Source organism: Ranitomeya imitator, chromosome 1, assembly GCF_032444005.1.
Source record: "Ranitomeya imitator isolate aRanImi1 chromosome 1, aRanImi1.pri, whole genome shotgun sequence".
NCBI classification, from domain to species: Eukaryota; Metazoa; Chordata; class Amphibia; order Anura; family Dendrobatidae; genus Ranitomeya; species Ranitomeya imitator.
In genome coordinates, this window is record NC_091282.1 from 496,638,968 (window position 1) to 496,652,865 (window position 13,898).

A 13,898-nucleotide genomic window follows, 5' to 3' on the forward strand; every position below is an offset into this window, starting at 1 on the left:
GGAATGTTGGGAACTGGACTTCCATAACCATTAACTTGTAAAACCTGGATTAATCGCCCACCCGCACAAAAAACTTGACGTTGAGTTGTATATTTATGAAATACGGTAACAGATAAGTCTGATTATTTTAATAAGTCATATCTGACATAAATGCTAGGGTAATAATGAATTAGATGCTGTTTCATATGTAGCATACTTCTGCCACATAGCCCCTTGTAATGGGTAGCGCACCAACTGACTTTGGATCCCTTGACGCTACCGAAAAGTCTAGGATGCAGTGTAGCACTTTACAGTTATGTGACTAAGGGCCTCTCAAGGTCTTTATGACCTTCTTAAAAAGCTTTCATTTTATTGTGATTCCCAAATGCTATATTTTTCTTGTGGTTCTAAAAGAAGGCAAGTATTACTTCCAGCAATGTGTTTTACATTAACTCAAACAGCCGAAAACCATGTACCGAGTGAGAAATTGTGCTGTTTCATCTGTCAGTGCACACATATTAGTTGAAAGTTCAATGTGCCTACTGATGCATTGGGAAAAGCTAATCAATACATTCATTTTGCCATATTGACTATTAATTTCATGCAAATCATGTAAGTTGCATATCGCTAGTAAGTATTGCCTGATAGAGATCGCTCAGTGTTCATGGCAGGCAAAATATCATCTGTTCAAACCTCAGGGTGGACTGTTCTTTATCCCAAATTGTTTCCAAAAAGCCTTCATCAACTAAGCTTTAAAGAAACCCGAAAATGATTATTCCTGGAATACAATGCTACATATATTTCAGGGTGAAACATAAAAAGGACCTGTTCTGCTAAGCTCGGCATTCAGTACATAGGTTTATATTAAATGCCATATGGTGATCCAGAAAAATACGTTTTTCCTATAATCAGAGTAGTTTAACGTTAAGTTCCAAAGGCTTCTGCAATGATCTTGTACGACTGGTATTTTTAATTCCATATTTAGACCCTGCCATTTGAATGGAAAAATCTAGATTGTATTTTGGGTGAACGCTAGACCATCGGAACATTTGTACTAGTATGTGCAAGACAGAACAAATTTAGCTGTAACTATCCTCAATGGACCTGCCATATAAAAGAGGAATTCCCATCGTAGCAAAATGGAGATATATGTCTTTAAAGAAGCACTCTCATCAAAATTGCTATCCTCTCAATACATTGCAATCATCATATCATATAGCACTGTGTACTTACAATTGCTCATTTTGCCTTTCTACTCAACTAATTCTTCTTTTTTCCATTAGGTCTACGACATCACATGACTGACTGAGTGAATTCTTCTAACCTCTATGTAGAAACAGGAAGTCTCTTTTTCGTGCATGAGTCATCACTGGAAAGTTCCTGGCAGGGGGAGGAGGGAGCAGCTGGATCAAGAGTTGAAGGAGGGGATGATTCATGCACGGACAAAAAACTTCCAATTTCTTCTTAGAGCAGACAAAAGAGAAAACAGTGGAATTAGCTAGGTAGAAAGGCAAAATGAGCAATTGTAAGTACACAGTGCTATATAATATGATGACTGCAATATATTAAGAGGATAAAAACTTTGATGGGAATGCATCTTCAAGTGGGAGTATGGGAACAGTGACACTCATCCATGCTTAACCATTTCTACAACGCCAGCTACCCAAGACTACTGCAGAGATACAAATATTCCCATTTCAGTGATCAACTAATCTAATTATATGATTCACTGGGTTGATTTGATGTAGTTATGAGCATTACTTGAACACTATTATAGAGAACAGAACCTATCACAGGAATTTTCCAAAATAAGAGATATTGGGGAAAATCTATTATTACTGTCTTAAGTTTTGACAGATCAAAACTAGACGTGTCAGGCAAAAGGGCCAAATTTATAACAGTGTTGAACATTGCATGACAGATTTGATCCATTTTGCATGTTTTGTTTTTGACACTTTTATCTTCCTCACTACATCTCTTGGTTGTAGAGTTGATGCAAATTTATTTGCATATATTATTCCATCGCCCATGATGGTGGTCTGTGGCCACTGGATGGAACAGGGAGTGCAGCCTCCAATTTAGCAGTTTCCGAGGCTCTACTTTTGATTAGCCGGTGAAATGTTACATTTGCGTTATGCAGCAAGGATAACATCGTGCAAGGCCAGCTAATCAAAACAAGCGCTGCAGACAAGATCATGTAAAAAGCTGTACTCCCTCTCTTGTCCAGAAACCACAGGCCGCTTTAGTGGCTGATGGAATGGACATGTGAACCAACTTGCCCTAAATCTATATGGTTGGCATTCTTAAATTGTGGCACAATTTTGGCACAGCTTGGTGCTTCTGAAGACTCTCTTAAGGCCTCCGTTTTCTTGATACTTCTAAAAAATTGTCTAGTGAGGAACAAAAAGTTGGCTTGACACATACACACCTGGCACATGGCATGTATGCCAGTTTTTGTCATAAATGGTGTAAGAATTTGGACATGTTTTGCTTAGGAAATTTACTCCCAGTTGTTTTCTAACCAGGTATCTATATCTAAAGTTGACCTGTAGACTCTGATCTATATTTCACCGACATGACTAACTCCTGGTAACCTATCATTGCAAATAAAGATTAGAAAACTATCCAGTGCAGCCAAGAATCTTGCTACTTTTAGCATACCTTTACAGAGAAGTCTGCAGAAAGAGGACCACCCATCCGAAGGATTTCTTTGTCAGGGAACCTTTGAAAGTCCACAGTAGTGTTGTCCACAAGAAATGAGCCAGTGCTGCTAAGTCCGTTCTCACCTTTCACACCTTGAAGAGTCTTAGTTTCCAAGTCTGTAAATGTTAGACAGAATATGTGAGTGGTCGTGGGACCTTGTTCTCGTGATGATTAGTGGGAACCCACGTGATCAGCATATTATCATTATGTTAAACATCATATTATCCCATGGACAAAGCGTAATTTCGTCACAAATCTTTTCAGTTTGAAAGTATTCTGTTGTATTGACAAACACAAACATTATTGCCTGTGACATTGTCTATATGCACCAAGTATGGAGCACTGAAATAACATACAAAAGCCGTAAGAACACACAGCACCTTTTTACTACTGTATGTCACATTGTTTTACATGTATCCAAAATGTTCTCTAAAATACAAAGGTAAAAAAAAAATATAACATTAAGCTATTGCATGTGTGAAGCATTAAGGTATAGGTTTATAATATTGTTATTTTCACACAATTTTACCTTATTTACACTACTATGCAACAGTATTAGGCATGTGTACAAAAATGCTGCAAAGTAATAATGCATTAATAATAGTGTCTTAACCCCTTTATGACATGCGCCATACATGAGCCCTATACCCGGTAGGCAATGGCTGTGTGTTGCAACCAGAACCCGTGTCTGAAAATCCCGGGTGATGTGAAGTGCTGCCCTCGATTAACTGGTTAAATGTCACTATCAAACTCATTAACAAGGAGGGGTGAATCATTCTATGAGGATCGGTGCACCCGTGACGTGATCCCGGATTGGCGATGAGTTGCTATGACAGCTGGGGGTCTGTTGAAGACTCCTTGCTTGTCATTATGGAACTCCCTGTCGCCATAATTTTTACTATATGCAGAAATACTGTGGTACTGATGTATATAGCACAAGCCAGATGACTGCATGTTCAAGTCCCCTAACAAGTACAGTGAAAAGTTAAAAAAACAAAATACAAAAGTTCAAATCACTCCTTTTCTCCCATATTAAAAGTAAAGATAAAAAATACACATATGTGGTATCGTAGCGTTCAGAAAAGTCCGATCTATCAAAATATAAAAAATAATTAACGTGATCGGTAAACACCGTAAACTGAAAAAATTCAAGAACTCAAAAAAATGTTGCAACAAGTGATCAATACGTCATATCTATCCTAAACTGGTATCAATAAAAACATCTTTGCCCATCAACAAATAAGCCCTCAAAGCGAAAAATGAAAACATTATGGATCTCGGAAAATGGCGACACAACACATACATTTTTTTCTCAGATTTTTCTTTCAACGCTAAAATAATAAAAACACTGGACATGTTTGGTATCCCCGTAATCATACTGATGAGCAGAATAATATAGTCCTTTTTTTTCCACAAAATGGACACTGTAAAAACAATTCCCGAAAAAACAAGGTCAGAATTAGGTTTTTTCACAATTTCTCCCTACTTGGAATTTTTTGTCCAGTTTTCCAGCACACCATGTGGTAAAATGAATGGTGTCATTCAAAAGTACAACTCGTCCTGCAAACAAACAAGCTCTGATATGTGCGCGCGGACGGAATATTACAATAAGTTGTGTCTCTGGGAAGAAGGTGAAAACGCAAAAAAAACGGAAATTGGCCGCGTCATGAAAGGGTTAATAGATTATTATTTTATTGATCATGCAAAGTTAGTGAACGAAAAAAAAAATCGAAATGTAAATTGAGTCAATATTTGGTGTGAAAACTTTCTTACCTTGTAGCATTTTATTTATACACACAAGTACAAAATATGAAAGAACACCATTAAGGCAGATTGTAACTCGTAGGACTTGTACAAAGTGACACTGGAGCACGGGACCCGCTGATGGAGTACCGAGCGCTTTCCTTACAGCTATCTGACAGAATCAAGTGATTACAAGGTGCTAATCCCCACAAAATGTTCTATTCCAGAAAGCCAAAAGTAAATGAAGGCATAAATCTAACAGCTGCCATTAGCAGATATACTACACTTACGTTTCACTCAGTGCCAGAAGGAATCAGGCAGTTTCCGAAGACTTATGTACCAGTTACACCCCTCCCCATTCTCATTCATTTCCCTTTATGATTGCGTTATGACGGGATTATTGGTCTATTGAAATGCTTTTCTTTTGCCTTGTCTTTCCCTCTGTACTTTAAAATGTAAACACAGAATAATTTTCAGAAAAATGTTGTCACCTACCAGCACTCTAATGATGTACAGGGCTAAAATCCATATGCAGTAGATCCCCCAGAGGCCTTAGGTTTCCTGTTTCTACAAGCCATTTCCTTCCTACTTATACTGGCAGAGGAGGTAACACTAGCACCAATTGTTTTTGGAAGTACAACATCACGTAGGCAGCATTTGTATGCATTGCTCGCAGTTTAATAATTAAGTACTGTTACTTTAAGAGTGAAGAGTTGTTCTTCCCTGACACAGACCTGCGCCAGCTATGACAGTATGGACAGTGATTTATTACTGCCCTTGTGAGGAATGGGTGCCTTACCTCCCTGTTCACTAAATCACTAGCTGCCATGCTATCTGTGTATGTTGTCCTATCGCAGAGGTCAATTACATGGTTGTCACTTCTTAATAGATTTAGTGACCATAGAACAATACTTAGCCAGAATGTATGGAATAAAAAAGAGCAAGCCTGTAGTGAAGCTGGGTAAACATATGGGGTGCCACTTTGGGCTCATGCACGAGACCAATTTTCTTGGATACGTGGTTTTCATGGACGGCACTCGTACCTATGATAGTCTATGGGGCTGTGTACATGTTCAACTCTTTTCCCCAGACCGAGCGGGACATGTCTGAATTTGATCTGAGTGTTGCATCAAAATTGGAAATGCAAGATCATAGGTACGTTCAAAAAAAAAAAATCAGACCATACTCCAACGACATCTGAGTGCAGTCCGGTTTTCATGGACTGACAAAATGGAGAAGATGGGGAAACTTTTTGTATCTTCCACATAAAAAATGATGCCACTCTGATCAAAGTCTCACCAGAATAATCAGATTTTTATTTCTCGGATTCGGAGACATCGGTCATGTGAACCTACCTTTAACTTGGAAATTGTAAGAAGTGATGTATCTTCATCATTACTGTTATTACCATCCTCTTTCTGTATCTTCTGGATTCATTATAGTCACGGTAGGTTAAAGGGAATCTATCACCAAGTTTTTACTCCGTAATCTGACAGTAGCATGATGCAGGGACAGAGACCTTGATTCCAGCTAAAAATATCTATGTGTATACTTACACAAGTGATCAGGGCCCTTAAGAACCAGCCGGATGTGTCGACTCCCATAAGGTATTACCACCACAGTGTCATCCACTGAAAAAAATAAATAAAGTAAAAAAAATTAAAAAAAAGAAAAAGAATACAATCAAAATTTCTTTACAATAACAATTTGTCCAAGAAACTGTACAGGAATGTAAAGACTAAACAAAAGTTGGCCGCATGGTCTTCTTTACACACTAGTCTTTTCCAAGCTATTACTTAATGCAAAGTTACGCTGTTCCTCCATGTTTATGCCAAGTATGAGCAGATGTTCATGTGTTAGCAGGTCCCAGACACACTATTACAGTATCCACTTCAAGGACTGGCCAAGTGCAGTTTAGGGTCTGAGCACAGTAATGATGCGGTCACAGATACAAGTTTTCTGCACTAAATTTGGGCTGAAATTCGAAGCAAAAATTGACATACTGCAGATTTAAAATCCAGGTCATTTTCTTGGTAAAATCTTATACACTGTGGGTGGCAAATCTGCAGCGTATCTGATGCTTCTAATCAAGATCTCTGCATGATAACACGCAAATAAAACTCTTGAAGGCAACCAGAGATCTTTAACAAGGTGAGAACTTTAACACAAAATTAGTCACAAGGCGGCAATATTTTTCTTTACGCAATGATTCCACTTTATGTACATAGAAGCAGAATCCCCTAATTTCTGTGTGACTTCCACTAGCTGGAGATTGCATGTATTACTAACCTCATAACATTTGCTGAAAATTATTACACACTTCAAGATGCCCAAAGTGTTAGAGTGCAGGACTTTGCAGTTTATTCATTTTTCTCAATGATTAGACTGCAAAATCTTGCATTTTTTTCTAAAAATGTGACAATTTTGCTGTTAATCCACAGCATGGACCACCCGAGGTCTGTTCTGCGGGGTTCACTTAAGTAGGTGGTGTCCTGTTCCTGCTGCTAGACTTCCCACTATATTGTGAGAGAAAGAGATGTAAAGCTTATCATGGCTCACAACTAGAGATAAGCAATTCAACTAATCCTGCCCTGACGCAATCACAAGTCCGGTCCACCATGGTAGCCAGACTTCACCTTCGTGCCCAGTATGCTCGGTACCTCTGGCACTTTCTAAGCCTTGTGGCATTATGATGTTGCATTACAACACAGAAGATCAAGACATTGCTGAGCATGGATAGAGAAAGAGGTGCCCATGATGAGGGGATGAAGATGTTGGGTATAGAATTCAAGACCGGCTTCCACTGAGGACCAGACTGAACGTCGCACCAGAGTAGGAATGGAATGGAATTGATCAGGCTCTATTCACATGCTAAGTTGTCATCAGTACTCACAACGAATCATTTTGATAACTTATTACAGAGGTTTTTACACTACATGATTATTGTGAATAAGAGTTCATAGGAGCATAGGAATGCAAACGAGCAATCTGTTGACCACCCAATGAATGAGAAAAATGTTCATTTTTCGGATACAATGATATTTTGGTTTGTCCAAAATATTATCAATCTAGACAGCATTTCATTCTGTGTAACCAGAACTTGTGCTGCAGATGTGAGCAGGTTGCAGGATGCAGTAAAGGATCGGAGGTAGAGCAAAGGTTAACTATATTTAACTGGAACAGGGTGTTACTCCACACAGCGAGAGGAAGGGGTAAATAGAAGTATAGCAGGTGGTATAAACACAAACGATATGCAGGGAGAGTTAAACAACAACAATAAGTAATGAAGCAGTTCTTTAAGGGTTAACTTATCGGTACGGCGGATTCCTGACTGTAGAGTCTTAGGCTCAAATGGTGGTGCCAAGGCAGTTAGCACGTGATGAGTCCAGTGTCGTACTGAAGGCATTGATGCTCCGGTTTCCGGCAGTGATGTGGGTCCTTGTCTTGGATGGGGTCCTGACGTCCAGGCTTTGTTGTGGTGTATGAAGTACAATCTCCAACTTCGTCCGAGCTCAACAGAAATAAGCGGGTGAGATGAGGCACAGTTCCTGGTGAGTCACCCAATCCTTCCTATGCGGTGCGCGCAGAACTTACTGGCCCGAAGCATTTGGCACCTTCAGCTGGAGGAGCCACCGGGCACAGAGCACGTTTCCCGTCATAGTCTCGGGATCTGGTCGTAGGAAGTCTATCACACAGGCCTTCACTGTCACGGTGCTCATAGGATGGAGCACCAACTGTTCCCTGCTGTGTGCTGCTTGCTCCCGCCAGGACTGACTGCTTCCGGGTGCACTCTGTCCTTTTTAGCTTAGTCACGCCCCCTGCTGTCAAGTGCAAAGGTCGGTCCAGGTTCTTAAGCATTCCCCCGGACAACAGAGGAGACAGCCCAGAGAGGTACCCCCGGTACAGAGACAATTTCAGATCTTTCAGGGTACATTTGAAGCACGGTCTACCCGTAAAAACAGGATTTTAATCTACAGCTGATTGGTAACCATTTACCAATCAGCGATTGTTTAATACCACAATGTCAGCTGAAGTAAGCGCTCCTTAACCTCTGCTTGATCTGTTCAATAGATTATAAGTAAGCCCTAGTGCTCCATATTGCACAATATGAAAGATGGGGACAACATCTTACACAACAGTTTTGCAAGGGGGTGTCCAAAAATGTATCTCCTAAATAAACTAATACATATATCATACATAAAATCTTGTAAAAACTGTCTATAAGTTTGCAAAACACAATATATTTCTTTACTTTTGTTGACATGGAAGGATATATTATAATCACATAAGGAAATAGTATAATTAAAAGCATCTTTAGGTAAAATATTCTGACCCTGAAAGGTCAATCGAGTCCCGAAATAAGAACGTTTTTGCTGTCTGAGAGCTACATTTATAAGTAGTGTTACATACAAGGCTCCCATAAGATTTATTCTGCTTAAGAGTTCTGGGCATTTCATGCTCTTTTCTATTTTACACTTCCAGGTTTGAGGTCCCTGCATTTGTCTTAGATTAGAGGAACATAAAAATAACTGTTCACAAGGTTTACATTAGGCGCAACGTGAACAAGAAACAGGCTGTTTACTTCTTCCAGTGTTGGATAAAGTCAAGTACGTAATGCAAAACTAAATAAACTGTCCAGAAAAACAACAATACTATATTTACGTTCTAAATAATGATCGTATCTGTGGTACCAGGCCAAAACAAGTCTGCATTCTACAAGAAAAGTCTATTCATATGTGTACATAGTTTGTAGGCTATTCCATATACTATATAATCATTTTGGACTGGTGGTCAGCTATTCCAGCCCCTTCCAATGTCTCACCTACAAGCTTATTTATATGATATGTCAAATCTTATGATATTGTTAGATACAATTTTGATAATTTCCCTATTATGCATATCAATAAGCAATCAATTTACAGCTTAATGTCCAGGCCAATTTTTACAATTCTGACCACTGTCACTTTATGAGGTTATATCTCTGGAATGCTTTAACTAATCCCGCTGATTCTGAGATTCTGAAATTTATTTGATATTACTTTATTTCTGAAAAAAATGGAAATATGGTGAGAATTTTTAAAATTTTGCAATTTTCAACTTTGATTTTTTATGCCCTTAAATCAGAGAGATATGTCACATAAAATAGTTAATAAATAACATTTCCCACGTGTCTACTTTACATCAGCACAATTTTGTAAACAAACTTTTTTTGTTAGGAAGTTATAAGGGTTAAATTTGACCAGTGATTTCTCATTTTTACAACAAAATCTACAAAACCATTTTTTTAGGGACCATCTCACATTTAAAGTCACTTTGAGGGGTGTACAAGACATAAAATACCCAAAAGTGACACCATTCTAAAATCTACACCCCTCAAGGTGCTCAAAACCACATTCAAGAAGTTTATTAACCCTTTACGTGCTTCAGAGGAACTGAAGCAATGTGGAAGGAAAAAATTAACATTTAACTTCTTTTTACAAACATTTTACTTCAGAACCAATTTTTTTTTATTTTCACAAGTGTAAAAAGAGAAAATGAACCACAAAATTTGTTTTGCAATTTCTCCTGAATACGCCGATACCCCATATGTGAGGGTAAACCACTGTTTAGGTGCACGGCAGAGCTTGGAAAAGAAGGAGTGCCGTGCACCTGAGGTGCCTAAACAGTGGAAACCCCCAACAAGTGACCCCATTTTGGAAACTAGACCCCTTAACGAACTTATCTAGATGTGTGGTGAGCACTTTGAACCCCCAAGTGCTTCACAGAAGTTTATAACGTAGAGCCGTGAAAATACAAAATCAAATTTTTTCCACAAAAATGATCTTTCACCCTCAACTTTTAATTTTCACAAGAGTAACAGGAGAAATTAAACCACAAAAGTTGTTGTGCCATTTGTCATGAGTACGCCGATATCCTATATGTGGGGGAAAACCACTGTCTGGGCGCACGGTAGAGCTCAGAAGGGAAGGAGCTCCGTTTGACTTTCTCAATGCAGAATTGGCTGGAATTAAGATCAGACGCCATTATGCCTTTGGAGAGCCCCTGATGTGCCTAAACAGTAGAAATCTCTCACAATTGACACCATTTTGGAAACTAGACCCCTTAAGGAACTTATCTAGATGTGTGGTGAGCACTTAGAACCCCCAAGTGCTTCACAGAAGTTTATAACGTAGAGCCGTGAAAATAAAAAATCATATTTTTTCCACAAAAATGATCTTTTCACCCCCAAATTTTTATTTTCACAGGGGTAACAGGAGAAATTAGACCACCAAAGATATTGTGCCATTTGTCCTGAGTACGCCGATACCCCATATATGGTGGTAAACCACTGTTTGGGCACATGGCAGAGCTTGGAAGGGAAGGAGCGCCGTGTGACTTTTTCAATGCAGAATTGTCTGGAATTGAGATCAGACGCCATGTCGCGTTTGGAGAGCCCGTAATGTGCCTAAACATTGGAAACTCCTCACAAGTGACACCATTTTGGAAACTAGACCCCTTAAGGAACTTCACTAGATGTGTGGTGAGTACTTTGAACCCTCAAGTGCTTCACAGAAGTTTATAACGCAGAGCCATGAAAATAAAAAATCTTTTTATTTTCCTCACAAATATATTTTAGCCCACAATTTTTAATTTTCACAAGGGTAACAGGAGAAATTGGACCCCAAAAGTTGTTGTCTAGTTTGTCCTGAGTAAGCTGATACCCCATATGTGGGGGGACCACTGTTTGCTCACACATCGGGGCTCGGAAGGAAAGTAGTGACATTTTAAAATGCAAACTTTGATGGAATGGTCTGCAAGCATCATCTTGCGTTTGAAGAGCCCCTGATATACCTAAACAGCAGACACCCCCCATATGTGACCCCATTTTGGAAACTAGACCCCCCAAGGAGCTTATCTAGATGTGTGGTGAGCACTATGACCCCCAAGTGCTTCACAGAAGTTTATAATGCAGAGCCACGAAAATAAAAAATCTTTTTTTCCATAAAAATTATCTTTCCACCCCCAAATTTTTACTTTCACAAGGGTAACAGGAGACCATGAAAGCTGTTGAGCAAATTGTCCTGAGTACGCTGATACCCCATATGTGGGGGGACCACTGTTTGGGTTCATGGCAGAGCTCGGAAGAGAAGGAGTGCCATTTTGGAATGCAGACATTGCTAGAATGGTCTGCTGGTGTCATGTTGCATTTACAGAGCCCCTGATGTGCCTAAAGAGTAGAAACCCACCACAAGTGACCCCATTTTGGAAACTAAACCACCTAAGGAACTTATCTAGATGTGTGGCGAGCACTTTGAATGCCCAAGTGCTTCACAGAAGTTTATAATGCAAAGTCGTGAGAATAAAAAATATTTTTTTTCCTCAAAATTATTTTTTAGTTGCCAAGTTTTTATTTTCCCATGGATAACAGGATAAATTGGACCACAAAAGTTGTTGTCCAATTTGTCCTGAGTATGCTGATGCCACATATGTTGGAGAAAACTACTGTTTGGGGACACGTCGGGGCTCGGAAGGGAAGTAGTGATATTTTGGAATGCAGACTTTGATGGAATGGTCTGCAGGCATCATGTTGCATTTGCAGAGCCCTTGATATGCCTAAGCAGTAGAAACACCCACAATTGACCCCATTTTGGAAAATAGATTACCCATGGAGCTAATCTAGATGTGTGGTGAGAACTTTGAACGCCCAAGTGCTTCACAGAAGTTTATAATGCAGAGCCATGAAAATAAAAAATAATTTTTTAAACAAAAATGATTTTTTAGCCCCAAATTTTTTTTCATTTTCCCTAGGATAACTGTTGTGAGTTCTGTTTTTGGGCTCCCTCTGGTGGTTACTGATGGTACTGGGTGACTTGTGTTCTCTGCGGTCTCTGGTGTCCACCTGTTCCATCAGGTTATGGGAGTTTCCTATTTAACCTGGCTTTTTTGTCATTTCCTCCCTGTAATCAGCGTGTCTTTTTACCTCTGCTCCCTGCGTCTGTTATCTTCAGAACAAGCTAAGTTTTGATTTTCCTGTTCCACGTTTTGCTTTATTTTAGTCTTAGTCCAGCTTGCAGATATGTGATTCCTTGCTGCTGGTTGCTCTAGTGGGCTGAAATTACTCCTCATGTTCCATGAGTTGGCACATGAGTTCAAGTAATTTCAGGATGGTTTTTTGAAGGGTTTTTCGCTGACCGCGCAGTTCACTTTTGTATCCTCTGCTATCTAGCTTTAGCGGGCCTCATTTTTGCTGATTCTATTTTCATAACTACGTATGTGCTTTCCTCTCATTTCACCGTTATTATATGTGGGGGGCTGCTATTTCTGTGGGGTTTTTCTCTGGAGGCAAGTGAGGTCTGTGTTTCTTCTAATAGGGGAAGTTAATCCTTCGGCTGGCGTGAGACGTCTAGGAATCATCGTAGGCACGTTCCCCGGCTACTGCTAGTTGTGTGTTTAGGTTCAGGATCGCGGTCAGCTCAGGTTCCATCACCCTAGAGCTTGTTTTGTTTTTGTGCTTGTCCTTTTGTGATCCCCTGCCATTGGGATCATGACAGTATAGCTGGCCTGAAAAAATTGGTCATCGTTTTGGCTGAAGTAAGAGGAAAAGTAGTCTGAGGAAGTTTTTTTTTTTTTTTTTTTCCCCCTCCTGTTTGCTGCCTAGCCTTAATTGCAGCTTGGCTGCTTCTTTCCTCCTCTTAATCCTTGAATGGCTCTGACCTCAGCTGTTTATCATGGACGTCCAGAGTTTGGCTTCCAGCCTGAATAATCTTGCTGCTAAGGTTCAAAATATACAAGATTTTGTTGTACATACGCCTATGTCTGAACCTAGAATTCCTATCCCAGAGTTTTTTTCTGGAGATAGATCTAGTTTTCTGAATTTTAGGAACAATTGCAAGTTGTTTCTTTCCTTGAAATATCGCTCCTCTGGAGACCCTGCTCAGCAGGTCAAGATTGTTATATCTTTCCTGCGGGGTGACCCTCAGAATTGGGCATTTGCATTGGCACCAGGGGATCCTGCGTTGCTCAATGTGGATGCGTTTTTTCTGGCATTGGGTTTGCTCTATGAGGAACCTAACCTAGAGATTCAGGCTGAAAAAGCTTTATTGGCTCTCTCTCAGGGGCAAGATGAAGCAGAAATATATTGTCAGAAATTTCGGAAATGGTCGGTGCTTACTCAGTGGAATGAGTGCGCTCTGGCTGCAAAATTCAGAGATGGCCTTTCTGAGGCCATTAAAGATGTTATGGTGGGGTTCCCGGCGCCTACAGGTCTGAATGAGTCCATGACTATGGCTATTCAGATTGATCGGCGTTTACGGGAGCGCAAACCTGTGCACCATTTGGCGGTGTCTTCTGAACAGGCACCTGAGATAATGCAATGTGATAGAATTCAGTCCAGAAGTGAACGGCAAAATTATAGGCGGAAAAATGGATTGTGTTTTTATTGTGGTGATTCAGCTCATGTTATATCAGCATGCTCTAAACGCACAAAAAAGGTT

General features: G+C 39.8%; 1 protein-coding gene across 3 annotated transcripts in view; it reads right to left on the reverse strand.

Annotated features, from left to right (window-relative positions):
* The window catches only part of ADAMTSL1 (ADAMTS like 1), a 550,804-nt gene that overhangs the window by 293,475 nt on the left and 243,431 nt on the right, over window positions 1-13,898 (reverse strand). For all 3 annotated transcript variants that reach the window (XM_069766222.1, XM_069766229.1, XM_069766237.1), the window contains exons 6-7: window positions 5,982-6,056; window positions 2,641-2,798 (exon numbers count right to left, since the gene is read on the reverse strand). In XM_069766222.1, the coding sequence (XP_069622323.1) occupies window positions 2,641-2,798; window positions 5,982-6,056 (233 nt within the window). The remainder of the gene's footprint in view (window positions 1-2,640; window positions 2,799-5,981; window positions 6,057-13,898) is intronic.